This window comes from Zootermopsis nevadensis, unplaced genomic scaffold (assembly GCF_977971745.1).
Source record: "Zootermopsis nevadensis isolate Lab colony 2312 unplaced genomic scaffold, Znev_1.0 Znev_ptg000010l, whole genome shotgun sequence".
NCBI lineage: Eukaryota > Metazoa > Arthropoda > Insecta > Blattodea > Termopsidae > Zootermopsis > Zootermopsis nevadensis.
The window spans coordinates 4,943,430-4,971,297 of NW_028259142.1; the positions used below are offsets into that span (position 1 = coordinate 4,943,430).

The 27,868-nt window shown below is 38.6% G+C and overlaps 2 protein-coding genes across 6 annotated transcripts in view; one reads left to right on the top strand and one right to left on the bottom strand.

The window, feature by feature from the left end:
• The window catches only part of LOC110837230 (uncharacterized), a 60,500-nt gene extending 36,434 nt beyond the window's left edge, over positions 1–24,066 (top strand). Inside the window, exons 1-6 of one of the 3 annotated variants that reach the window (XM_022079130.2) lie at positions 18,257–18,465; positions 18,752–18,914; positions 19,046–19,108; positions 21,514–21,670; positions 22,295–22,415; positions 22,819–24,066. In XM_022079130.2, the coding sequence (XP_021934822.2) occupies positions 18,337–18,465; positions 18,752–18,914; positions 19,046–19,108; positions 21,514–21,670; positions 22,295–22,415; positions 22,819–23,910 (1,725 nt within the window). In that variant the 5' untranslated portion in view covers positions 18,257–18,336 and the 3' untranslated portion in view covers positions 23,911–24,066. Of the gene's footprint in view, positions 1–18,256; positions 18,466–18,751; positions 18,915–19,045; positions 19,109–21,513; positions 21,671–22,294; positions 22,416–22,818 lie in introns of those variants that run through there. The other 2 variants (XM_022079131.2, XM_087346304.1) reach the window with 2 other exon arrangements.
• The window catches only part of sprt (PDZ domain-containing protein sprite), a 74,370-nt gene extending 48,836 nt beyond the window's left edge, over positions 1–25,534 (bottom strand). For 2 of the 3 annotated variants that reach the window (XM_022079145.2, XM_087346302.1), the window contains exon 1: positions 15,226–15,766. The gene's annotated coding sequence lies outside the window, so the exon portion shown is untranslated. Of the gene's footprint in view, positions 1–15,225; positions 15,767–25,375 lie in introns of those variants that run through there. The other variant, XM_087346303.1, reaches the window with a different exon arrangement.
• Between the last annotated feature and the right edge of the window lie 2,334 nt (positions 25,535–27,868).

The following is a 27,868-nucleotide window of genomic DNA, read 5'->3' on the forward strand; positions in this document are numbered from 1 at the left end:
TAGTTTAAAAACGATATTTCACTTATATGCAAGTCTTGTGGTCCCTAATGCCAGGATTATTTTCTCATACTGAGCGAATAAGAGATTCTGACAAGAATTCATAGGGTGAAATATTTTCCTAATTTTTTCGTGGATGTAATTTTGATTTTGTAATATTTCCGAAAGATCTACCTCTCCTTATTTTATGATATTTTCATGTATTATGGCGACAAGACACGAACATATGTTTAGGCTTCTAGAACAACCGTCTAATTAGTAATCATAATTCATATTTCTGTACGCCCAGAACAGTCAGTAAATTCCAACAGAGCCAGTAAAAGAAATTCGAGCATGTTTCTATCACAATTGGAAGCAATCTCCTTGAAGTATGAATATTCACTTCCGAAGGTGTATCTTTCATCTGTATGAAGGACAAAAGCGAACGGTGTCACTCTGTGTTTTGCAGAACTGTCTGCCATCAGGAGTGAACAAAATATATGCTCATATATCAAAATTCAAGTCCAATTCGTGTATGACTTTACATAGTAAAACTAAATATTTGAAGTCAGAAAAAAACTTCTTTCTTATTTATTATTCTTCACACCCCACTGGCCTTGTCTGCATATTCAGACAAAATCTGTCGTTGCAAAGCGAATGGAAAACATGTATCACAAGTGCACAGACCAACAATTATCCTCTCTGTTTTTCGTTAAATATTTACCATGCCGAAACATGTTTTATGCAAATTTGTAAGCATTACTAAGACCTGGTTTATGTCACGTTCCAATTTTTTTGTTCGATCAACTATTTTTGTGAATATCGATGAAGTTCGAGTTGATATTCACGTGAATTAGGGGGTTATATTGAACCATTTGACTAATTCCTTCACGCAAGGCCCTTCTCGAGAAGCTAACAGTCGCTTAGCTATTGAAATTCCCCGCTGTTTATAAAACCGAAGGTTCATTACCGTTTTCATAACAACCTACCACTGGTTAAGTCAAATGAAAGCAAGATGTCTCTCTTCTGGGTTTGCCTTGTAGTGTGGTAGAATTTCACCGACGTTTCAGAGGTAAGAGAACCGGAGTCAGTATGGGTGTGGTGGCGAGGATAAAAATCGTGCCCCTACCGGGAGTCGAAACCCAGTCGTCACATCCGCAGTTTTCCAGTGGGGAAAGTCGCCTGAGAACCGCTGATGTATCACAGTCCCTGCAACCTTTCTGACAGCGGAGTATCGGGATCACGAGTGTTTAACATGGCGGTCTTCTGGACTGTTGCGCAGTGCTACCAACATTACGGAGGAACATGCATCTAGCCGACAAGGTGCAACAACCCAGAAGGCAGCCATCTGTTTAAAACCTCAAATTTCCAACGTCCGTTCAGTTTGATCCACTGTAAGGCGCATTGTCATGTGAACAGGTTACCTCGTCTTTACCTTCATTGACTCACGGAAAGCTGATCATCTCTCAATTGTTCTGTAACACGCTGCGTTACACAAAAGCTAACTTTTATTTTCTTGAACCTTGTAATTCGAGAAAAAGTGTTTCCCATTGCTCTGGGAAAGAGCAGATAGAATACACAAAACATTCAATCTAACGCAACATAATGGTTTGGTTTGTTGAATGCCGTTCTTTAATGATGGCAGGAGACTAACAAAGGAGGGACGATGTGTTTCTCGTTTTGCTGTTCCTTTGTTTTCTCGCTCGCTACCGTCCGTGCATAGCCATTAGGTGGCACTTAACTTACCCACTTTCGCCTCTGGATATAACAACTTCACAAAAAGTCAAATTAGTCATTTAGATTCCCAACATCATTACACCCTCAAAGGGAGATGTGCATTTCGCTGTTTTTATTTCTTGTTCTCGGTAAAAGAAGAATCTTTCACGATGAATAGTTACAAGGATTCCGACAGATACAGGCGTACTTAAGGGGGAAAAAGAACGCTTCAATGCATTCATTTTACATAACGGCACAAACAGATACAACAGGATTGGAAAGGTATACTCCTTGGAGTACACTGCAATTCCAAAGACGTTCCTCACGACACAACACGGCCGGTGACGCCAGTAGTTGCTTAGTCGAAAACTACGACTCAAACGAACTTTGATCACCCTTCCTCGAAAACTGTATCAAAGTCATTGTAACCTCGGTTCCCATATTTTCGACAATATATCCCAACAGTGGTCTAGCGGTCGGAACACTAGCCTTGTAAGCCTGGGGTCCCGGGTTCAATTCCCGGTGGTGCCCGAATTTATAACTTGTGTTGGGCAAGGCCGTGGTCTAGGCAACACGGAGTTTTCCTCCGGGGGCTTCCCCGGTTTCTCCGTGGCATCCCAACAATTACTCCATTCACACACAGAAGAAGGCAATGGCAAACCACTTCTGGATCATCTGCCAAGAACGTATATGAACAGGTCGCAGTCCGAGAAAAGGATGGAAGGATCCTGTTCATATGGACCTGTCGTCAGACAGAACACTGAAAATAAAAATAAAAAAATATCCCAACAGTGCTCTCAATTTCCATTGTTACGGCGCGTTCCAACAATTGCCTAACTTCCTGTTTTTGCAACGGTGTGTTCCGACAAAGACCCGGGTCATGCGGGTTGCCTAGTTCCTATGAAAACCGCGACAGAGCGGCGCGGATTGGCCCGCGTGAAGAACACCTAAATATGAACTTCGATAGAATATATCTCATTCACTGATTCTTTAATCAGTCGTGAGATGTAAATTAGCCACCAGGCAAGCTAGCGGTAGAGAGAGGTCTCTGGTTCAGACTTCAAGAGCCCAAACATTTTGAGCAGTTCTTGATACCTTGGAACATTAAAGCGTAACATATTTTGACGGCGACCTCAAACTTCTTAAAAAATCTAACTTACTCTTCATTTTAGCATTACGACTCTCACTGGACGCTATAAAGCTGCAGCAGTTGATAAAGCATGATGAAAGAATTGTAACTTGGAAATTTGCCTTAGCCGCTTGTCAGGTCGCGGTTAATGTGTTGGACCTCTCAAGTGTCCCTTACCAGCCCTCTATCATTCGGAAAACTCATCTGCATCTACGGTTATACCTTTATATGGCGTGGAGACATGGTTAGAAGTAAATTCAGAAAAAACTAGGTACATGTTAGTATCTCGTCATCAGAAGACAGGCGGGCAAAATTATCTTGGGGTAGCTAATAAGTCCTTTGAAAGTGTTACAAAGTTCAAATATCTGGGAACAACAATAACAAATCAAAATGACACTCATGAGGAAGTTAGGAGGAGATTAAATTCTGGAAATGCTTGCTACTTCTCAGTTCAAAATATTTTGTCTTCCCGTCTGATTTCTAAGAACCTGAAAATTAAAGCGTACAAAACAATAATCTTACCCGTTGTTTTGTATGGGTGTGAAACATGGTCTCTCACTCAGAGGGAGGAACACAGATTGCAGATGTTTGCGAACAGGGTGTTGAGGAGGATATTTGGGCCTAAGAGGGAAGACGATGGGGCATGGAGAAAACTGCATAATGATGAGCTTAAAAATCTGTACTCCTCCCCCAGTATTGTCAGGGTGATTAAGTCGAGAAGAATGAGATGGGCTGGGCATGTAACGCGCATGGATGGTACAAGAGGTGTGCACCGGGTACTGGTTGGGAAACCTGAAGGGAAGAGACCGCTGGGGAGACCTAGACGTAGATGGGAGGATAATTTCAGGCGGGATCCATGGGAGATAGGAGTTGAAGGAGACTGGATTTTGTTGGCCCAGGACAGGGTCCGGTGGAGGGCTTTGGTTAATTCGGTGATGAACCTTCGGGTTCGGTAAGCCATCTAGTTAGTTAGTTGGAGATATGGCTATTCTCTGAATACAACGGGATTAATCAATTATCAATAAATAAGGATTCATAACTCACCACGTTCTCAAAGTTCTGACAGTAATAATAATATTCCTTTTCCTGTATTGATGAATTGTTTGTATGTATTGGCTTTGGAACGAGTCACGCGGCAGGATGAGTTCCAAGAGCAGTTTCAGTGCCACCTAGCTGTTATAAATCACAAAGAGACAGCCTAGTGTTGCCAGGAGCAACGCCCATTTAGGAAAGGACAGGCTACATAATACAGCAGAATGAAAGTAAAAAAGCTACACAGTCTATTGTATTAAATCCCGTGGAACAGGTAGATGATTAGCTGCCTCGTCTTACGGCATTTTTATAACGCTGAATTATGTAATGCGGGAACGTGCGTGTCTTGACCTTGACAGAGAAATTATGCTCTGAAGTCCGTCCTTCCAAAATTCCTGTTTGGTGGTTGCATACGAAACGGGCGAGAATTCCTTTCAGTTTCTCTATCCGACTTGACTTCCAGAAGATAATCAGTTTTGAGTCACCCTGATGCGTGTTCATCGTGTCGTTGCGAATTATTAAACACCCTGTGGTTTATTTCACAGGTTCAACGGTTTCAAATTATTATTTTTGAAAGAGTCGTTCTTTTCTCTCAATTAACGTATAGGAGATGTGAAGCATTTACCATGAGCCAAAAAGGTTATACAAGCCTTCGGATTTTAATATGTTTCATCCTTGACTTTTGTGAAGATGTTAGTGAATCTTCATATTCCATAAAAGGTGAGCTAATTCTTGTCTAGTTGTGCGACTTATATTCCACGGAGTCAATTACTCGTAAAACAGAATATCCTTGGCAAGGGATGCAGAAAGTGGAGAGAAGCAAATGAATACCGGTTGGTATCCTTTACCTGAATGACCTTGAACATCTCAACGTTTTGATCCACAACCGTGTTTATAATAAAAGTCTCACAGAGTAATTTCTCTATCACTAAGCTAAATGTTACTTGTTTCTCACGCATTGCAGCGTTTAAACAGAGGAGTAAATACATAATTCATGCCTTCTAAATATTACTTACTTCTCACACAAAAATGACCTTAAAAAACTTTATTATATTTCGAAGAACTGATACCGGACAGTCTCAGAACCAGGTGTTATATAGGCTTAATTCTAATCAGGAACAGTTCGCCTTTGAGCCATATTGATGACGGAAATAAAGTTGCAGTTGTAGAGTAGGGCATAACTGTTTTAAGTCTCACGTTAGTTATAAAAGAAATAAAGAAAATACACGTGGTACTGTGTGTGTCTTCCTAAAAGCTAAACTACGTTCACTTCGAGACCAGCTACGTGCCGGGCCACAGATGAAGTCACTAACTTAGGACAGAGGTGTGATGATATGGGCTGCTTGGTCAGGGCTGACTGTGCAGTGGCCTGAGTCATCCAGTTATGTAAGATCTTTGGTCAAGTTTACAACTAGCGATGTCGCTGATTTTTTTAGTGGTCTCCAGGATTGTGCAGGTAGAAATGAATCACCAATCCTTGCGGTAACAGTTATTTATGACTCAGAAAACTGTGCACTGTAATAAGCAGAAAAGCTACTATTAAATTGCCCAGGACTACAACTCACATTATAGGCTTACGCAGCCTATAATAGCCTACGCGAGCCAACAGAATCGATCTCCAACAAAGAACACGCAACACAACGCCATTAGCCTACAAAGATCATTTACATAATGCTTTTTAAATACGTAGTAAGATATTTTGTCCAATTCTAATCAAAACTGTAATGGCTCAACAATTTTTTCGTAAAACTACCCAAAATCAAACTTCATTTAAATTCAACCGTCGTTTTCGCGTTTAGACGGACTGGCGGAAGGATTCAGTACCTACTACGCAGGAGGGATTCGAACGCTCCTGAAAGCATTCGAGGACCTTCTTTTCGGTTTACGGTGTACGTTCCAGTAACTGGACTACCGATACCGCGTAAATTTGGTTATAAGCCTTCCTGCAATGATGAGTTAACGAGTAATTATAATATTAAGCCAATATAGTTTTTTTTCCAGTGCGCAGTTAATCATAAACAAACCTTAGATTAAGTTGTCTGGATTCGAATAAAATGTATCGCGTGTTTTTATTTGCATAAAAAATAGGTTTACCCTCTATATTATATTTATTTAGTGTTCTGTCTGACGACAGGTCCATACGAACAGGATCCTTCCATCCTTTTCTCGGACTGGGACCTGTTCATATACGTTCTTGGCAGATGATCCAGAAGTGGTTTGCCATTGCCTTCTTCTGTGTGTGTTGGGATGCCACGGAGAAACCGGGGAAGCCCCCGGAGGAAAACTCCGTGTTGCCTAGACCACGGCCTTGCCCAACACAAGTTATAAATTCGGGCACCGCCGGGGAATCGAACCCGAGACCCCAGGATTACAAGGCCAGCGTTCTAACCGCTAGAAGCAGAACGGTTCGGTCAGGAATACAATGCAGCCAACCACAACATCCTTTTCCTCGACTTATGGAAATTGTCTATCTCTTTGGTTCCCATGCTGAGGAGGAACTCATGACTGACGACAGATGTTGGACCTGGTCGCCGGCCGGACACACCGCGACGTCAGGTGTGCTACGACCAGTTTTCTGGTATTTCGCTGTGCCCTTTGCACACATTTCACGTGGTTCAGTAATCTCCTGTGTTTCCTTATTCCTTTATTTCACCTCCAGCTCCAAGAAGCTCTTGGATCTCAAACAAGTTAGAAAAGTTTTATGGTTACGTATTTTCTGGGTTGTTGCGCCGTGTCCTACGAAACTTCGGTAACCACCCACAAGACTAAACATTGACAAAATCAGAATACCACATTCCACAAATGTAGTAGACTTGTTCAGCTTCTGCATTAAGGTCAAATCATATTGTAAAGTAATATATTTTCTATACGAATGCGAGAGATACCATACAGGCCCATGTGTTCCGTCGCCATTAGTTATAGGCGAATAAAATATGAAAAATGTTGCATGTTAAGTATTAATAAAAAATAACAAAAATATCAATATAATGATAACACATCATCTGAAGAATGAGCAGAGCTAACTCCCGAAACGTCGTGCATATTAAATGCACTGTGACCGAAAGATCGTATGCTGATAAAAATGTATTCTAATACAACTTGTTATTGTTTTGTTTTTGATATGCGATATGCTAATGTGGGTTATTTATTGTTCACAGCAAGTTAGCTGTTCCGCGACGTTTCTGGAACAAACGGTACCTTTATTGCTGATTTCCTCTCATTATGCACGGTTTATAACGCGAAAACACATGCTTGCGTGTAGCTCTACAGTCTACTGGAACAGTAAATACGATTCTGTGAAGTTGGTAGCTAATTCAGAGGTCAAGTTTACTACATTTCCTGGCTCAATTCTTCATTTGGAAACAAAATTTACCTTCCCGAACGATGTGCCTCGGAATGAAATGTCAGACCATTTTTAATACAAAAGCAAGTTACTAAAGAACATATAGATCCTATAAAGATGCTATACTATAAGCCATAATAATTAAAAGCAAAATAAAATTTAATTTTGTTTCTATTAATCAGTCTAGAATCCGTCTTCTTAATGGTAATTTTTTATTGATAATTCGACTCCACAGAACCTAAGCGACTAAATGACATTAAATAACGCAAAAGATTTATTCTGTGCGATATATGTTTTGAATGGCATTAATCAATTCGTAGTCGGCGTATCTGTTATTCTATCAAGCACGATTTTAAACTACACAAACAAATGATTCATGACAGACTTCAAAATCAATTTGTCAGGAGCTCTAATTGCACCCAAGCCAATCCCTGAACACTTCTAACGTCTGCCACGTACACGACGGAAGTATTGTATTAATCAAATATGAATTGATTTGCTCTCTTTTTATCAAGTAATTAATGTTACATTCAGAGTCACATTATTTATGATACTATTCAGAAGGTTGGCACGCCCGTACTCAATAAAACGTCTACTTTCAGTGTTAGTTAAACGTGAATTGCAAGGCAAACGCTGTAGTGAAAAATGAGAGATGATATATTTTATCTAGAGATCGAGGTTCAGAGACGCCCGAAATATATTTAAACTCGTGCGAAGGATTCGGTGCAGTACGGAGGTTCTGCGTGATGGTTCCTGAGCAGCAGAAGGTTTCATGACGAAGTGAATAGAACTGCCCAATGCGGAGGGGAAACGCCATATTATTTATTAGCAGTTCTGATTATATACAACCCTATTTTCTGTCACGCAATCTATTCCATTATTTCACAGATAACATTAAAGAAGAACAAGTTGATGACTACCAAAGCTACATGTTTCGGCCCTTGAAATCATCTTCGGGTTCATTCAGGTATATGAACACGTATTTATTTTAAAATATTTCCATATATTCGGGCCTATGTTGTTTTATTAAGCTTTTTTTTTTTGAACGAATCTGAATAAGGCCACAGGAGCCCGAAACATGTGCTTTCATATTTCATTTACAGCACGTTAATAAAGGAAAAACTGTAATTGCTAGCAAAACCGGTAGTAGTGTCTAAATTTGATAACAACAATTTTTTTTAGCTGTGTTGCTGAATTCGCTTCCAACACAGATTTTTGGAATTTGGTAACATCATTGTTGCCACGTATTATTCTATAGCACAGAACAGTCCCGTAACTTTATAAAACACATAGTTTGTTACTAGTAACTTGGTTTATTATTATTTAGTGTTCTGTCTGACGACAGGTCCATATGAACAGGATCCTTCCATCCTTTTCTCGGACTGGGACCTGTTCATATACGTTCTTGGCAGATGATCCAGAAGTGGTTTGCCATTGCCTTCTTCTGTGTGTGAATGGAGTAATTGTTGGGATGCCACGGAGAAACCGGGGAAGCCCCCGGAGGAAAACTCCGTGTTGCCTAGACCACGGCCTTGCCCAACACAAGTTATAAATTCGGGCACCGCCGGGAATCGAACCCGAGAACCCAGGATTACAAGGCCAGCGTTCTAACCGCTAGACCACCGTGGCTATAGTAAGTTGGTTATTTAAGCGAAACTTTTGCAAATGTCCGGATATTAACTTCGTGGTTTACGCATCTGGTGGTGTAGCTATTAAGATCCAGAAAGCTTATAAGTCTGGGTCACTTCATGGTCACCACATCTGACCTCAATTCATATCGGTCTGCCGAGACTTCGATGCTACGGAGGGCGATCATCCTTCAGATTGTAAGGAAGCCGATGATCCTCTGACAGAACTCAAATTTATTTTACCTTTCCAGTTTGTATATCGTTGAATAACCTGTGATCCTAATATCGTTGCAATCCTTCGTGACTGTCGGACTGGAAAGGATTATGTTTCACACTCAGTGCATTGATCAGATGCTATCAGGATACCAAGACCGCCTTGACGAACTCTGATCCAAGGAGGTTAGGAATTGGTGAAGATGGATGGCAAAGTGTGGGAACACCTTCATTATTCTTATGCAGATCATGATAAACACGATCTGTCAGAAACGTGAACTGTATTAGCGGCGTTGAACATCTGGGTGCTGCTACCACAGCCTTACTATAGTTCGTCTGGGTCTTTCGCGAGTCCTTTGTACTCAAGCTGAAAGTGAATGCGTGACAGGGAGGTGACCGTTCGCTGGTCCGTCTGTCTATTTGTTTCTTTCCTTAAACCACCGGGTAACGGATTTCCAATTAAATTCTCTTTTCGGAAGTCTACACTAAGAGTCCTTTAAAGAAACTAATTTTGATCCCTGTTTCTCTTGTGATTCTCATGACTTGCTCGTAAACGGAAGTGGTAATTATGGGAAACACCTGCTGTAACTTTCAGTAACTCGGCTGGTCGCTCACAGTGTATTTTAACGCCTCGTTCGGTTCTCGGCACAGTTATTTTTCTACACATTCTTACCGAACTGATCTCTTAAACTGGCATACGATGTGAGACTTGAGGTTCCGTCGGCGGTGAATATGTCGATGGTCATATTTTGCGTTATGACGCCGTATGGTCTCTTGGACGTAGAAACCTAAGTAACGAATATATATATATAAAATATGTGTTTAGATGTGGTTTAGAGTTTTAGAATTTCTCCTAAAGAGACTTGCGATGAGCTGAAGGTCAGGGTTCGATTCCTAGACGGAAGAGACATTTCTTTCTGCACCGTCGGTACTAGACCGGCCATGTAGCCTACCCAGAATACACTGGGGATATTTTCGAGGATTAACGCGGCTGAGGTTAAGAATTAGTGGGGCTGTACCCGAACTCCTTATATACACCCACACTGTGTGCTGCTCGTATGCATGGGGGCGACATTTTGGTTTCTGTTTTCCTCTCAGCTGTCGGCGTGGATGCATCAGCATGACCGAAAAGTCTGCCAGCTAAAAACAGAATGCCCGCAGACGGAGTAACGTGGACATCCACTAGCAGCGGCATGCAAAGGTTGACTTAACGGTTAGAAACATTTTAAATTATGGTTAATGTTTTCCACTTGAGTTGCTTAAAATAATTTACCTTCACGGAAGCTGCAGTCATAAAATTAAAATCATAAGAAGTGTAACTGTTATCTTTTCTAGACAAGTCAAACTAGTTTTACGTGACAAAACTGATAAAGATAAGTACACTTTGCACAAAAAATTTCACGTGGTATTTCAGACACGTATGTGCCAGTTTATGATGATCGTTTACTGTGTGCTTTTGTTAAATAGCCATTACATTGTCATTTCTTGCTTTTAGCTTGCTTTCACTTAGATTTTATCTACGAGAATAATAGCCTATTCTTGTCGGAAGAAAGAATTGATAAATAATTCTGATTTTAGATATCACCTTGTAAGAGTATCCTTTACAGCTCAGTTCATAAATCTTTAATGAAAATCAAATGTAATCGGTAGTTGTAATAATGGCTTCGGACCATATAAAACGCAAGTATGGACGGCGCTACTAGATTCTTTTCTCTGTGAATATGCAAATATTCTGTAACAGTTGCCTCAAGGAAAACTATGGTTTTAATTTGAGAGAAATTTATGCCTTCGTAGCATTAAGATGGTCTGTAATACATTTGAACAGTACACAGTTTTGAAGACTGAGACTTTATTGTGTTCACCCAAGGAATATGTTTAAAATTCTTATCTTTAAAGAGTGGTGTGAAGTTTGGGCTATTTCTATCAAGAAATGACAGCTGCTCCCACATAATGCACTGATACAATGACGATTGAACAATCATTTATAAGCAAACTTTAAAATCAAATTAAATTTCATACATGTTAAATCTTATTAAAATTTCGCATCCAGTTGCCTACACTGCGTTTAGTTATCTGTTTTAATATTACGATTCAAGACAAGAGTTATTTTCTGAATACTCAGTTTTTCTACTCCTTTTGTCCTGCAAGTTAACTCCTATTCCGTGGCCACACAAGGTGTTTGTGAGGGCCGTTACAAATTCTGTTCATTTTCAAAATTTATGAACTCATTTCCAGTTCTAAAAATTCCAAAATCAGTGGAGTGCATTCCTCATTTCAAACTACACTACTACATTGCCCGTGAGGAAAAATATTTTACAGACAGATTAACTTTTTATTATCCAGTCGATTAATTATAATAATCAGTGGGGGAAATAACAGTACTTTTATAACATATTAGTCCTATAATAACTGGACATAGTTTACTAACTTAAGACAACGATGGTGGTGTTCGTTTTGTAGATTATCTAAAGATGCTTCATCAACCTGGTAATATAGCGGATTACATAAAAGCGGAGAATTTCCTGATCATCTGAGCGACTTTCACCTTCCAAAGAATCCAGCTCCAAGGAGCAATCGTTAATATTTTTTTAGATATAAGTCAAGTGTGGAGGATTCTCTGCGTACTTTGCTATTAATTACCAAATGTACGGAAGACCTGACGACTGACGGAGACACATTCCGTCGGTGTTGGTAAGATGAAGTCATCAGGAACAGTACAACCGCTGCCCCCTTCGTTCAGTCATTGTCGCAAGGCAAGCAAATCGTTACGACCTTAGAACGCGTCATGCTTTCACAGTCTGAATCGAAGGCATTCTTTGGGTGTTGCTATCTTGTCACATTGTAGCCTTGAACTTTCGTCGTCCGCAACGCTATCTTTAGGACGAATCTCTTTCGCTCTCTTGCTATTATAATTTCTTGTATCACATCACTGCAATCGGCTACATCCAAGAACGCACATTCGTAGAACCAGGAATTTCTGCTATTTTACACAGCAACTCGCCACCGTTCCCTATCCTAAGTCACGTGAATCCAGCCTACGTCCTCAAATCCTATTTCATAAAGATTCTTTAAAAAAATCATCTGCGTCTTGGTCTTCCAAATCAGGATTTCTAACTAAAATTTTGTACGTATTTCCACAACTCTCTCATGCCTGTTACTGGGTTATCGTCCTAGATTCCCCCATTCTGATGTCTGGTGTATACTGAAAATAATGAAGTTCCTCGCCTCCCAATGTTCTTCAGTTCACTCTTACTTCCTCTCAGGACCATCTGCTCTCCCCAGCGCCCCCTGGTTTTAAAAACCCTCAATGCAGACAAATGAAGAAGCTTCTCATTGTAGCACCGAAATACCGTGTTAGGAAGCATGTTATCCGATTTTGTCTGCAATAAAGAAGGAGCAGACTCTAAGGTAGTGAGTGAACTGGCGCCTGCCCGCCAGGGAAGCCCCCCCACCCACCCCCCGCGGTGTTCAAACCAGTTCCTCCCGTGCACACCTTCCCCTGGTCACGCTAACAACCATAAAGTGTACGTGTCAGTTACTAGGCCTACAACATTCCTACATTATTCTAAATTCCATCGTCTTCCTTCCATCGATTTAATAACGAGACAACAGTAAAATGACACCTACTCCGGTTTGGAATTCTTTGTATGCAATTTAATTTATTTCGTATAAAAGTTTATAATCTGTCGCAAAAAAAGAGACGAAACACACGACTTTTGAGATGGATGTCTTCTGGGCTGGCGTAGTTTGATAGAAATTAACCGACGTTTCAGAGGTGCTTTGTGCCTCCATCATCAGAGCGATTGCATAGTTCAGAATCAGCGTGTCTCGTGGTGTGAAGAATGTACTCTGCACTTCGTGCCCTGATAATGGACGTAGGAAGCTCCTCCGAAACAACATCCCAGAAGACAGCCATCTTCATACCTGTGGCCATGGGAACCTCAAATCTCACAAACCTTAAACGTACTTAGTTGATTTTACTTAATACAATTTAAGTGCCCAGCAAATGGGTGTGAAGCTAAAGGCAAAGCAGTACTGGTACTTGGTGTAGTTTAATTTATATTCTTAGATTATTTAGCGAAGGGTATGAGGACCATGGAGAATGGCCACAAGTGGTACATCGATAAGACTAGAGATGGTGAACTGCCGTGGTCTATTTTAAGACGGTAACTACTTGATGTGCGTAAGTAAAATAAAAATTATTAGCACTGAAGAAAGAATAAATAAAATCATGAAGGATTACAGAAACATGAGAAAGAAACAGATATATAACGAAGAAAATAAATTAAACCTATTCAGACGCTTTTTTACATTCATATTAAATTATTAATTTCGCATGTGGGGAAGTCATATGTGATAATAACAGGATATTTCATTATTAAAACCGTGTGGAATACAACACAGGCTTTAGAGCAAGCTGTCAGTAGCAGCTTCAAAAGAAACATACACGTCATGTTTCTCACGAGTATAATCGTTCTGAAGACCAGTAGTGACGGCAACAGTTGGACGAGAGGCTGGTTGGTATCTTGTGACAGCCAACGTTTAAACGACGTCAGAATTTTTAGGCGCGTCTGTAAATTTTGAAAATTGCGTCAGTCTGGCCAAGTCTGTCTTGATGTACCAAGTCGAGAACCGCTGGGCTGATTTTCATAAAATATTATTTTGGGACACTTTACTGAACTTTGTCGACAATTCCCAGTTTTGTTAAAATCGGACAACACATGTTGGCCGGCATGAGTTTGTGATCAGAAGTGGCTGGGTGGGGAAACTGTCGTGTGCTAAATCACCATCCAGCCGCACACAAATGTGGGGAATCCTCCGAAATGAAGCCATCATCTAGCCTGCCCTCGCGAAAATAATTGACCCCAGACTACTCTGATGTCAGTGTCGCCTTTCGCAAAGGTTATATTCTGGAAAAATGCCAGAACTATTTTGGAATTGTACATTTCCTAACTTGCTCTCGTGCACTTAAAAGAAATTTCCAGAAAAAAAACTGAAGTTCCTGGTCTCAAAACGACTTTGAGCCTTGTGATGGCATTTTATGGTCATTTTTCCTATTATAGATTGGGCTCTCTCGTCTCTTCTGATTCAGAATAAGCTTCAAAAACAAGTTCTTTTACACGGCTGACAGGATTCTTATAACGGGGAATCAGCCCATAGCAGAGTCGCTACCTACACATAACAACACAAGATAAACCTGCGATCTGAATCCGAGCGGGATTCGAACCGGTGATCCGAAGGTTAAAAATCCGCACGCGCCTTAGACCACACGTGCTCTTCGACCATGACCGCTGCTGCTACTACTAAGTTACTGCTACTACTATTACTACTACCATGATAAATACTTATTTGTCCGATCACAGAACACAGAGAAACAGTCTGTCAAATTTTGAATCATCTTCGAAGTCTGGAACAACGGGTTCGCGAGTTCGAATCCCGCTCAGGACAGGAACTCTATTCGTGTTTTTCTGTGTTGCTTACAATAGAAACAGCCATTCCGAGAGGCCAGCCCACGGAGCCACGCCAAATGCATAAAGACTAATATTTTAATAATTTATCGTTAACTGAAGCTAGGCCACACACCCTAACCATGACAGCTAAAAAATTAAGACGTATTTATCACAGTATATCGCCAGTTTTTTGTGAACATGTACCGCGGAAATCCAGTCAGGATGTAAATTGAACTGGTTCAGCATAGAATCCAGCAGCAGGCTTACGTGAAAACAATTACGAGTCTCGAATTTCATAAATCGGATAATCACCAGCTAGTCAAGAAGGATTCGGCACTAAGGAGTTAGTATTTGGAGTTACGTAATATGTTTTGCACATAAACGCAGCCGAACAGCTTGCTAGTCAACATTTCCCATGCACAGATCTAAACATATACAGATTTTTCGTAATGACAGTTTATCTTTCTTATTGTTACATAGATTGACTTGATTTCAGTGTTTAATATATTTTAAACACGTAGTATCAACTGCAGAGGTTAAATGAAAAGTTACCACTGTGCCTAAACACAGGGCTGATGAATTTAAAACGTTGGTTCCATTTTCAAATCCGTGCGGCGTTAAAATTCAGAAGACCAACATTAACAGAAAAAATATTAAGTTTCTCTATGGTAGACATTAATTCTGTAAGCTCTTAATTAACAGATTAGAGTATGGGAATCAGTGTAACATAGAACATACCGACAGGGAACGATGTGCTGAACTGGAAGCTGTTATCCACGTGAGTCGTTTAACACTTCTAGCAGTAATAAAAACAAACACACAATCATTAAATAGTTTCACAAGTGTTTTTAGAATCACCAATAATGTGTTAGAAACGACAAACTTTTATCAACTTCTCACATTGACACCGGCACCATATTCCTAACCAAAGAAAGTACTGAACGTCAGAGACAAACAGATTCCACAGCTGAGATCATCAATGCTGTTACAGTTAACTAGTACTTCGTTGCACAACTGAAAAACAGTAAATATTTCACACTATCACATGCCGCTTAATATCTGATAAAACGAAATGCAAAATAGGTTTTCAGACCGTCCATATCAGCTCAAGGATGTACTAATAGCGTAAGCTCAGAAAACACTACACAAATTGCCCGCTCTGTCGTAAAAAAAGAAAAGCAACACGCGAGAATCTCTCAAGCACGCTCTGAACAACTTTCAACAGCAAGATAACTTCTCATTCCAAGAGAAGCCACCCAACTGCTGGCACTGCGGTACGCCACTCGTTGCTTCGTTGTTGTCTTCGTACTTGTTATTATCACCGGTAGGTGGCTGATGTATAGAATTCAGAATGTGACTACTGACGAGTAAATGCAAGGCGTCGCTACAATCTAATAACGAAAAGAACTTAAGTTCTATTATTTTTGTGTTTTCATTATTTGATATGTGGATGGTTAGCTGTAATTTGATCGTATTTGCTGTTATAACTTCATTTGTTTTTTAAGAGCATCTGTATTGAATCTAGGTTTCCAGTAATAGGCTCACATTTATGTGAAGTTAGTAAATGATTATGTGTTTTACAAAGAATGTCTCTCTTATGGAATCAATGGGGTCAGATAGTTCAGTCAATATATGGTCAAAGAGAATGAGGTGGGTGCGTCATGTAGCACGAATGGAAGAAAAATGAGAATTAGTACAGAATTGCTTTACCAAACGTCGCGTGATTTGTAGCCCTATTTAGGAGAGTCTGGGGACAAATCTCGTCTCGGAGATTGGCTATCCTGACTGATGATTTCGTGTTTTTCCAGAGTCCCTCCAGGCAAATTCCGTGACTGTACAGAAAAATATGCCACGACCGCTTCCTTCTATATTCTTTCCAATTCATTAATCATTCATCACTCATTTATTAATCATTCGACGTTAGACCGTGTAGCTTATAGTTTGAGCTACTGGCAGTGTCGTTAAATAAGCCACAAATAAATAAGTAACATAATTCTGGCCTCAAAAACTCGAAAGAAAGTGGTCACCTCGGAACATAAGGCATAATTTTTTGGAAGGGGATAATATTAAAATTGAGCTTAAGGAAGCGGGCTGAATTTAACAGACTCCAGTTCTGGGATTTTGTAAAAATGGCGGTGAATGTCAATGTTGGTCTTTTGGGTTGTGACGCCATGTGGACTTCAGGGCTGAAGATGGAGACAGTATGTTTTTTTTTAAACGTAAAAGTCCACATGATGTCACAACCCAGAAGACGAACATCGACAGTTTCACATCTGTTATAACCTCAAATCTCATACGGTAATGAATCTGTTTCATAAAATTAGACAGTCAACTTAATTTGCTTCATCATTTGAGGAACAAACATTTTAAAGTAGGTCCACATAGGGGTTACTACAGAGTTAAACAGTTAAAGGGATAAATGATGTCATTAAATTTAAGTCTCCTTCTGTTCCGACACATTTTAGTCTGTGAGTTCACGGGGTAGCCAACACCGGAAACTACAAACTTACGACCGTTAACAATGAATGCAGCTGATGAAGTAAGAAGCAGGTACAGGAAACACTAAATTCAGAATGTTTCATTGTGTGCTGCAAATTAATGCTTCCTTTTAAATAGTTCAACCAATGGGGAACTTTTATTCGGTGGTTTAATTTTCAAATTTCAAAGCGACTTCCATGTGGAGGGCACTGTCTGTCATCTGTTACAGGTTACATTTAGAATTCATACAGATGTCAGGTGGTCTTGTGGCCTCGTCCCTCAGACCAGGGCTTGACCCTGACTGTAAATTGCTGCAGTTAAACATGCCATGTTAATAGTTCCAGCTCTCGCAATATTGTAAGACATGAATACAAATGGATTACAAGCAACAATGTGAGAGGACCCAGTATCATGCCACGAAGACTGATAAGGAACGTCGAAGTAAATAAAGGTCCATATTTTTTAGACCTTTGAACTAAATTAGGTGTTTTAAATCTGTAGCCCGCTTACATTCTTGTATTGCTGTATCACTAAAAAAATAGTAACCGTCTAGATTAAATTATAATTTTAAATGAGTAATTAATAAAAACGACAAATCAGCAAATTAATTAAAGAATATATTGAATATTATATGAACCTGACTATAATAGTGTTACTTTTAATAAATTGTCATGACGTTTAAGTAAACTACTTAATGTCTATGCCGGCGAGTCGATAAGAAAATGTGAATAACGTTTCAGGTCTTAAAGTTGAGAACCACTGCACTATTGGCCACGTTACCACTCAAGAATAGAGCCCAGAGGCGGTCTGTCAGCGAGGAAAATCTTACCCCAGCCGGGAATCGAAAGCGGGCACTTTAATACTGAGCTATTCCAGCTCATATCGTGTTGTGTAAAAAGGAACTTTGTCGTTTATTCGATTAGGGTCTATTGTTATGATGGCGAAATGTAGGAAGTTACGATAGGCTAGGAATAAAGCTAGTAACTCAAAGGAAAACTGACACTTGGCAGACAGAAGTTTTATGAGTGTAACATTAAGAAGAATATTAAGAGTTAAAATTGTCTGATGTAAATGCAAATTTAAATTTCTGTAAAATTTCCCAACATAAACGTTGATCAGAATCTATTAATAGTTAATATTTGCAGTAAAGGAAATTCTAACATCATCTTTTTGTAATGAAAATGTTCTACTACCGACATCTTGTACTAATTCATAAAATTAAGATGTAAACTTCAAAGAATGTCTACAAGATGGCACCACTACCGGTAATATTCAGCAGTTTATCTGAAGGTGGCGTATGTGATGCGTACCAGCAGATATTCTCAAAGATGGTGGCTACGTTTGTATGTGTGTAAATGTATTTGATTTGTCATGGCTGTCAATATAGAAGAGCGTAGGGCTCAGCTTGATGCCTTAAATGACTTCATTGAGAACACTCAGAAAAAGCTTACATCTATACTAAGCATCTTAGGATGGAATGCTGAGAAGTTACGAGAGAAGGTATTGCGATTTTAAATGAAATGGTCTGGTTTTATACACATAATATAAGAATGTTGTATTTTATAAAATGCAAATGTAAATCATTTGTAAGGGTCTCTCCTGACATTGTATGTTGAGTGGTGTTTGAAGTGACTTCCATATTTTACTTCTCCCAATAATACCAATCCATGCTTTCCAGACAGCATAGTCAAATCGCCAACCAAAAAACCCACTGACTTTATAGATTCATTTTACACTATAAACAAAATTGACATTTCCTTTCATAGTTATGTTGTTTTGGTTTCAGTCTAGAGAAATGGTCACCTGCCCGCTGAACAGTGAGCATTATATCCCGAAAGGTACTCTAGAGAAACATCTCGCTTCATGTGCATGGAAAATGGAAGGCTACCATGAACATGACATTCCTCTTTCAGAAAGCTGTGGGCCTGATGGATCTTCAATAGTAATAGGTAATTAATATTCATATTAAGTGAGTATAATTGACATGGAAGGCCTAAAAGTTTTTAGTAGAATTCTTGGAAAGTAAGTATGATTACTGTCTCACTTTTGTGTTACTTGTGAAAGAACTTTATTCTTGCAGATAAAGAATTGAGAACTGCGGTAATCCGAGAGGCTGCTTTACAGGATCCAAAAATGAAGACTGGTAGGTGGATTTTTATCCCTATATTCTGTATGATTTTCTGCAGGAAGTTGTCATCACTGCTGTTCATGTTGTGAGAAACGTTCTAATTATCAGAAATGATGTATAAGGGCAGTGAATACACAAGAATCTTAGAGTATATTCATGTCTTGTCACTGTAATGCAGAAAAAAGTATTAACTTAACACCCTTTTTGTTCTTCCCTTAATTTGAAATACTAAAAAAAGGTTGGAAAAGAAAAATAAATACTAATTGAATATGTGTGTGTGGTAATCTTGCTGGGTAATTAGCTGTGATGGGCCTTTAAAACACCATTTTGGAATCCACCATGATCCTTTGTTTTGTAGCTCTAGAATTATAGTGAAATTTATTGAATCATGTAAATGTTTTACACACTAATGGATACAGATTGGTATTGTGTAATGGGAAACACTTTAAAGAGGCATTTGTAGGTTAAAACATTTTATATTTTTCTGTTTGAGTCTTGCTTCATTGCTCTAGAATATGCATTGGTAAAATGTATGGATGCAGTATTACAAAACTTATTTTTCTTTTGTAAATAATTCATTATTTACACCTGACAATAATTGTGTTTGCTCTTTCAGCTGGTTGTCTGTGAGTATATTTGGAGTATTGTAACTATACATGATGGTATCCTTTTTGTGGTATCCTTTGTTGTAGAATTAAAGTTGTAATTTCATGATAAAATAACTGCTATTTTATGAAACAAGATGAAAATCTATATTATCAAATATGTAGCATTAAGATGTTTTTATTTTATGTTTGTATGAGCCACATAATCCATGATGCATGCATCTTATGTTGTATCGTGTTCCTCAGAGCAAACTACAAGCTGACACTTGTTTTTGTTGTGCACTTACAGCGTGGAAGCATCTGCCATTTTGTCTTATAATATGAGTGAATACTGAGCTATGATGTACACAGGAAAACATTAACACTAAAAAACTGCTGGGAAATGAATGTATCATTTCTCATATATAATTAAGAAATAGGTATATTCAGTTTAGTCTGATGTAATGTACATACGTACGTGATTGAAAGGTACCAAATCTAAATACTGTTTATTGTTTCTTATCAGTGACAGATTGAAGGTCAAGGTTCTTGTTCCATATCAGGTATAAGTCAGTTACTGTTGAGTTGTCATATTTATAAGGAAATACTTAATATCAACACCCATGATCTGATTTTCATTCTCTGTGTGCAGTTTTGAGAAACAGCATCATTGTATGATGATGAGATGACAGAACATGAGTTAACGACATCTCCTTGGTATTACCACGCTTTGAAACTATTTTAAAATGTATAGACACGTTGCTCTTCGGTGTTATGGCAAACTCAGACAAATGTTGCTGCATAGTTACACTTTAATTACTGTTGTCCTTAACTTTTAGAGTTTTTATGGCACTTCAGCCAGATTTATCATCTTTTAAGTTACTAAATGTTGTTAATTATTTTTAAAGTAAACAAGAGTATAATTGGATAATTGATATTAAGGTTCCCTTTCTTATTCCATACCATAATTTTATATAGGGATACCTTTTCATATAATTCTTTGGGTACCAAATTTTGTTTCTGTTTCTAACTGAAAATTATTTTATGCTATTAATAGAATGTCGTAAGTCGGTGTTTTTGAATCAGCCTTCTTGTGTATGATAATTTTGACATACTATCTCTGAAATTAGCAAAATGTTGTGAGTATCAGTAAGTATGAAAATAACATCAAGTAATTTATCTAACATCTTTGACTACAAATTGAACCTGTGAATACAAGATTTAAGTTTTGTTAAGAACTGCTTTGTGTCAGTTTTATTAAGACAGAGCAATTACTGCACAGTCTATTCATAAATCTGCTCTTTTCATGATATGCTGTAAAACCTACTCATAACATATGACAACATTTTTTCATTTCAGGGAGGTTTCCACTTAACACAGATCCTCACTTACTTACTCCATGGCTCCACAGCTCTTAAAGAACCTTAGCCACCTTACATGTTTTTCCTCATACTCCTCTATCCATTGCTGTACATATGGATAAAATATATTACTCAGAATAAATCCTGTGTATTTATTCTTCCTGACTTTTATTTAGTAGCTTATAAAAGTAGCGTGCACATAATTATGTTATTTTTTTAACAGTATGCGTTAGAATTACAATATGAATATAGAGTACTGTAATATTAAACAATGTTGTTTTCTGTTGAATTCTTGTTTTCGATTATATTCCATGTTGAACATTTTATGATTACTTTAAGCAATTTCTTACAAAGTTTTTCACTATTTGAGATTATGGAACTTTTCTAAGAAGGTTGGTTTCTATTTAATCCAGGTTCTACAGTATTTATTATTATTATTATTATTATTTGTGTGAATGTATTTTAATTATCACAGGTATTTCTGCAGTGGGATTGGATGATCGTCCAATTCCCAAAACCATGGATAGGATTATATCTGATTTCACACCAGATGAAAGAAGAGTATTGTATGACTTTGCTGTATCAAAGACAGGTGCAGTACCAGTGGTAAAGGTGGAGGAACTTCATATGTCGTAAGTATACGAGAAGCATTCATGAGGATTATGCTGTGTAGTTCTTTTAATTGTATCTTAATTTCTTGGTCATATCACCTATCTATTTTAATGTTTTGATTTTAAATTATAGGGGTCCGCAGTGGCCTCGCGGTCTGAGGCGTGGGCCTTGTGCCGCTTGGTCACGGGGACTGTGGGTTCGAATCCCACTCAAGCCATGGATGTTTTTCTGTGTTCCGTTGTCCTGTGTACAGGTAGAGGCCTTGCGATGGGCCGATCCCTCGTCCAAGGAGTCCTACCGAATGTCCATAGATTGAGCCAACTAAAAATTTGGGGACCCGTAAAAGTGTACTGGAAAATGTATGAACATTGTTAAACCGGAAAAAGAAGAAGATTTTAAATTATATAGAAACCTGTACATTCTTATTTTTGCATTAGTGAGTGATAATAGACGTGTTTTCTGTAAAACTTGACAACGCCGCACCTCACTGACATGAGCGGGACCGAAGCAATTCAAGCCATTGCCAAGCTACAACTGAAGGCTCTCCCTCTCCCCCTATTGTGATTGGCTGTTGTATTTCCCAGCAAAGGTCCAGATTTATTAGAAAAAGAATGAACTATAGTTATTTATAATCTTACTTCCAGATTTCAAAAAGAAGAAAAACAGCATCCTAAAACATTCTTAGAGCGCTTGGCAGAAGAGCGGGATGCAAAGCGACGCAGAGTAAGCAAGAAAGTTCACACCAATCGTAAAAGTCACACAGAGGTGCGTATTGTAATTTTAAAGGCCCACGTATCATCTGGGTATGAAGGATTGAGCTTTGCAGTGTGTGCTGTGACGACATCCTTTCCTGCAGAAGGAAACGAACTACTGCAAGTGTTTGAAAATAAAGTATTTGAACCCAACAGAAATGAATTAGTATGGAAGCTTTCTGAAACCACAGACCTTTTTGACACTTTAACCAGAAACTTTTCATCGCTTAATTTCTGGAGTTGAAAATATTCCTTATAAAACTTTTGTTCTATTCATTTAAATACTGAAAAGTCTCGCTAATATTTGCACCCACCAGGTAGCCGCACTGTCACAGAAGGCCACTCCATTGGACTCGGTTTTACTCGAGTGCCGTTGGTAGAACAGCCATTTATATAGTCATTTGTTTTCTCTTCAGATATTGCGGGAAGTGATACAGAACCAAATGGAATTGTACGAAGATATTCTTAAGCAAGAGAATGAAGAAACTGGAAGTGATGAGAGTAGGAAAAATGAAGAAACATATGATTGTGACCCAAAACCAAAGGAGTATGTCAATCCATCTAGCGTTGCTCACGCATCGGAGAAGAATGTTTCGCGTAAGGAAAGGGTCGGGGTGGATAAGGAAGAATTAAAGAGACGTGAACATTCCCAGTCTTCACGGAGAACAGGACTTGGAAGAAGTAATTTGATACACGAAGATCGACACAGAATCGAGCATGTTAGGTGGCAAAGGACGTCTGAGTATGATCGAAGAGAAGGCAGAATTTCTCATAGAGATAGGAATTCGAGTACAGTGCATGAAAGCAGTGACAGAAGGAATGGCAATAAGCATTCACATAGACGAAAGCGTCGTAGAGACAAGAGAAAACGCAGAACTCATTCCTCATCAGACACTAGTAACAGTAACGATACCGAAGATTTTCATCGCAAGCGAAAGAGGAGTAGGGATGCAGAAGTAAACATCTCACAACACAGAGGCGTAAGTTACCGCGATACTGTCGCGTCGGGCCGTAAGGACGCTGGTTTGAAACACGAGCCATGTGGTTCCAAGACCAAAGAAAAATCCTCCTCCTCGTTATATAAAGAAGACAGAAAATCCACTCCGAAAAATGACAGAAGTAGGGATGATGAAAGCTGGTATAAATTACAAGAAGGGGGCAGAAATGAATTTTTGAGGTCCTATGATGAAGATGATAGAACCGTCTATGAAGAAGATAATCGTCAGAAAGCTTGTATGAAATTTGATAGTAGTGAAAGTAGAGATTCACATTGCGGTGATACGAAGACCAAAAGGCAACTGGCAGCTCATTCACGTCTGCGAAAGTACGATTGGGAAAGGAGGAATTCTGATTCTTCTGATGATGACAGTGGATCGGAATTGCATAGTCATGTGAAAAATGAAAGGAGGAAGGAGAAGCGTAGAAGGCGGGAAGAGACATCACCACACAAATTGTGCGCGAGTGAGTATTCAAGTAATGATGTCGGTGCGGGCAGCGTTTATAAGTAAGTGTCTGCGTGGCGGCTGTAGCTCGGAAGAAAAATATTAGACGTCCCCTTAACCCTCTGATGAATTTTGTATGTACAGTAATGCCATGTTTTAAATATATTAAATTAAGAAATTTCTGCATTAATACATTTGAAAAATAAAATCAATATTCCAGTATTTATAATGAATTTTATTTGACAAAAGCACATGTTAGTCACAAAATAATGAAGATTTCTGTCTTCTGGGTCGTTACGCTGAGTAGTCTGGTCGATGTTAACCAATGTTTCAGAGGTAATACTGCCTCCGTCATCATGGCGATGAATATCGACGTTGGTTAAAATCGACCAGACTACACGGCGCAACAACCCAGAAGACAGAAATCTTCATACTCGAAGCTGTGAAAACCTCAAATCTTACAAAAAATAATGTTGAGCCAAATGTCAGAAGTTGAAGTACCAACTTCTGTGAGTGAATGAATCATTGTCTCTTGTTAAATATTACCTTTTAAAAAAAAACTGTTCCTTTTTGACATTATCAATGCAGAGTTGCAAAATGCTGTCATTAGCTTCACCATGTCTGTCTGTCTGCATGGATCAGTTTGGGAATCATTCAACATTCATGAAATCTGATATTGGGAAGTTTTTCGAAAATCTGTTGGCACATTACAATTTCAATTGAACTGTAACAGGCTCTTTACCAAAGGCTTACGTGTTTCTGTGTGTATCTCGAGCGTAATGTGGTAAGTATTTTAGTTAAAAATGATTGGAACAAAGGTTATATGGAAAAATGAAACATTTCATGTCCAATACACATTTTCTCTAAGTCATGGAGTTTTTAGTTAAAAACAAAAGACAATTTCATGCCATGTCATCTCAGTTGACAACTCAGGCTGATTTGAACAAATTTTATATTTGAAGTCCTAGCTTATCTGCCACATATTTTTTAGTCTGTTCACACAAGAACATTAATCATTGGCATTCATGAATCAAAAATCTAGCTGTAATAATGTACTGTTCATTGTGAGACGTATGTATATTTGTGTATGCTGTACAATTTAGTACTCATAATCTTGTTATTGGCTTAATAAAAATAATTATTAATACTGGCTTTTTCATTGATAATCAATTTTTAATGAATGCTTTCAGAATCGGAAACACGCCAAAAGTTGTCTAGTGAATTTAATTTTGTATTCTAATTTTAACTTTACATAAAGCTCAAATCAAACTACACAGCGCTACAACCCAGAAGAAAACCATCTTCGTTTGATATGTTTTTCTATTAGGCAAATGATGTTCGTAATAATTATCAGGAGGATTAAGAAGTAGAACTAAGGTTAGGAACAGACCAGTTATTGCTTATTGTAAGAAATTATCGCTGAACTAGCCCGAAGCGAAGGAGATTACTGTGGAAGTTGCATTTATGATTAGCAACCTTGAAATTCGTTCCGTACATTACAATGGTGCTAAGAATTATTATGAAGTCTTACCTGTTTTAGCCTTGCGTCTTGACAAACAAAATGCTTAATGATTCTCTGAAGGTTCGTGACGGTAGTTGATTCATTACAGAAGCACAATGTTGGACGTTGTCACTGACAATACGCGGGAAAATGTATCGATATCATGACAAACAATCTCCTAAAGACGGGATTAGAAACAACTCGCGAAGCGTCGTGCATGTCATACCTCAGACAATGGACAATGTCCAACAGTTTTCTCAACATGTCTACTTGTATTTGTATGTATGTGTGTGTACGTCAGTAAAAGGTGAAAGTAAATTATCCTCTATATGAATCAAGTCAAGATGGCGCAGAGAAAGAGCGACAAATTCTTAATTTTGATACTAGGCGCAGAAGAGAGGTTATGTTTCAGCCGCATAACTTGTGAAGAAAATTCCGCTATTACCCTTTGGCTAGGAGATAGAGAGTGCCTTAGGCAAAGAACATTGATGTCCCTGTAAGCGATCGACCCCATTCGTTTGTCTCGTAGCCAATAATTGCACGTTAATTTTCTATTACAGTTTCAGGTGTCTCATATCTTTTAGTATTGTGTGTACCAACATTCTCACAGGTACACGAAAGACTGAGAAATTCTCAGCATTAAATATGGGATTATAGAATGCTGATTGATAACAGTTTCGATTCCCGGAAGGGTTTTTCTTCTAGGTTCTTTGTCCAGCCCGGTTCTGGGGCGTGACGCTGAGTAGAGGCGCCTCTATGGTATGTAACGGGACAACTTTATTTTACTTTACGTTTAATGAAACTGACTGGAATTAATTATACAATTTAGTGATCCATTTCTGTGTTTCATTCCATTGGTACGAATATCCAACCCAAAAGTTTACTACAATTCCAGAAGACAGAGATAGAAGTAATATGCTGTTTTGTTTCGATTATTTAGAATAGCCTTAACCTAATGACGATAATAACATATTTTTTACGTCGTCAGTAGTTAGTTTAGAAAGCAGAGATATTAATGAGCGAGCACTGAAAAATTCGACAAGAGAAACATTCAAAGCTTGACGGATGTATGTCATTTCAGAACTGTAGCCCATTGTTTTGTTTGTCTTGAAGGTGAATCTCACCGAAGTATGGAAAAGCTTGAAATGAGGTCATAACGGAGTAATATACATTTTAATCGCCAGTGAGGGGTTAAAACGGTACTTAAACGTTCTAGAACCTTAACAGCAGTATACAATTTGACAAACCGAACAACTATAAGCTGCTTTAGGTGTATTTTGGAAGAGTTAAGTTACTTTAAGGTTAGATTTTGTTTGTTGGCTTATTTTCTGAGTCTGTTTAAGTTTGTCCTTCACACGTTGAGAATTTTTTTTAAAAAAACCCTGAATAACATGTGACATAGTTGTATGTGAAATGTGGGAGGGATACATTCACAACTAAAGGAAAAGAGATTTACCTCTCATAGTAGCATCTTCAAGGCAACATGTCGCAAACAACGATCATGACGAAGACACCTATGATCTATTACTCACTGCTAATGATGTATAGGAAAGTAGATACTGATCAGGTTGTTTCGTCCTTGATAACTATGCCACCAGCTGAACGACTATTAGATTTTCAAGAAAAGCTGTACTCCATGGAGTTGGTTAATTTGAAGCTTGTCTTCTTTGCGGCCAGTGACCGGATAATTAATGGCCACGAACTCTGACCCTAAAGGAGAGGGCTTTAAATAAATCGCTGGCGGACTTCAGCGAAATACGTGGCGTGAAAATACACGTAAATGCTGATGTTACGATGACGTAAGAAGAATCTTGTGAAGAAGATGACATCAAATCTCATGAGTGAAAGGAAAAGGATTAAAGCGATTTAAGCTATTAACATATCTGACCTTCACTGAGACTTTTCGTGTCACTGATTGATAATTTGAATAAAAATTACTATTGGCGACGATAGTCCCAAGGATTCGAATTACATTGTGATAGGCTGTGCCGATTATGATGCTCATAACAAACAAAACCTTCTCGGAAATCCTCTACTGAGCGTTAAGAGATGTGGGCCTCGAAGTGACACTTAATTTAGAAAATTAAGGCGAGAATTATAGTCTTAAGGTGCGCGTGGGACAAATTAGATTTTCAGTTTTCGTTTTGTGAATATAATGAGATGCGAATGAAATTTATGCTATCTGAAACCGTAAGTCACTTAATGTAACAAACAGCATGGATGTTCTAATGTAAGATTTGTGGTACTGTCATGTCCTTTTTACATCTCCTGGTAGAATTCGCAGTATCTTCATTTCCTGGAAGAATGAAATGTCAGTCGACCTTTCTTTACGTGACGCTTTTTAATCCAAGATTTTGACAGGCAGAAATCGCGATTTACTTGTGAGTTCTCACGACCCGGTTCCACGTTCCTTTCATTCTTATTACGGGTATTTCGTACCTTCGCTGATTGCTATTTTCACGATGTCACAATCACCGACCGACCGACCGATGGAGAGCGAGCTGCTGTTCTATCTTATCCGTC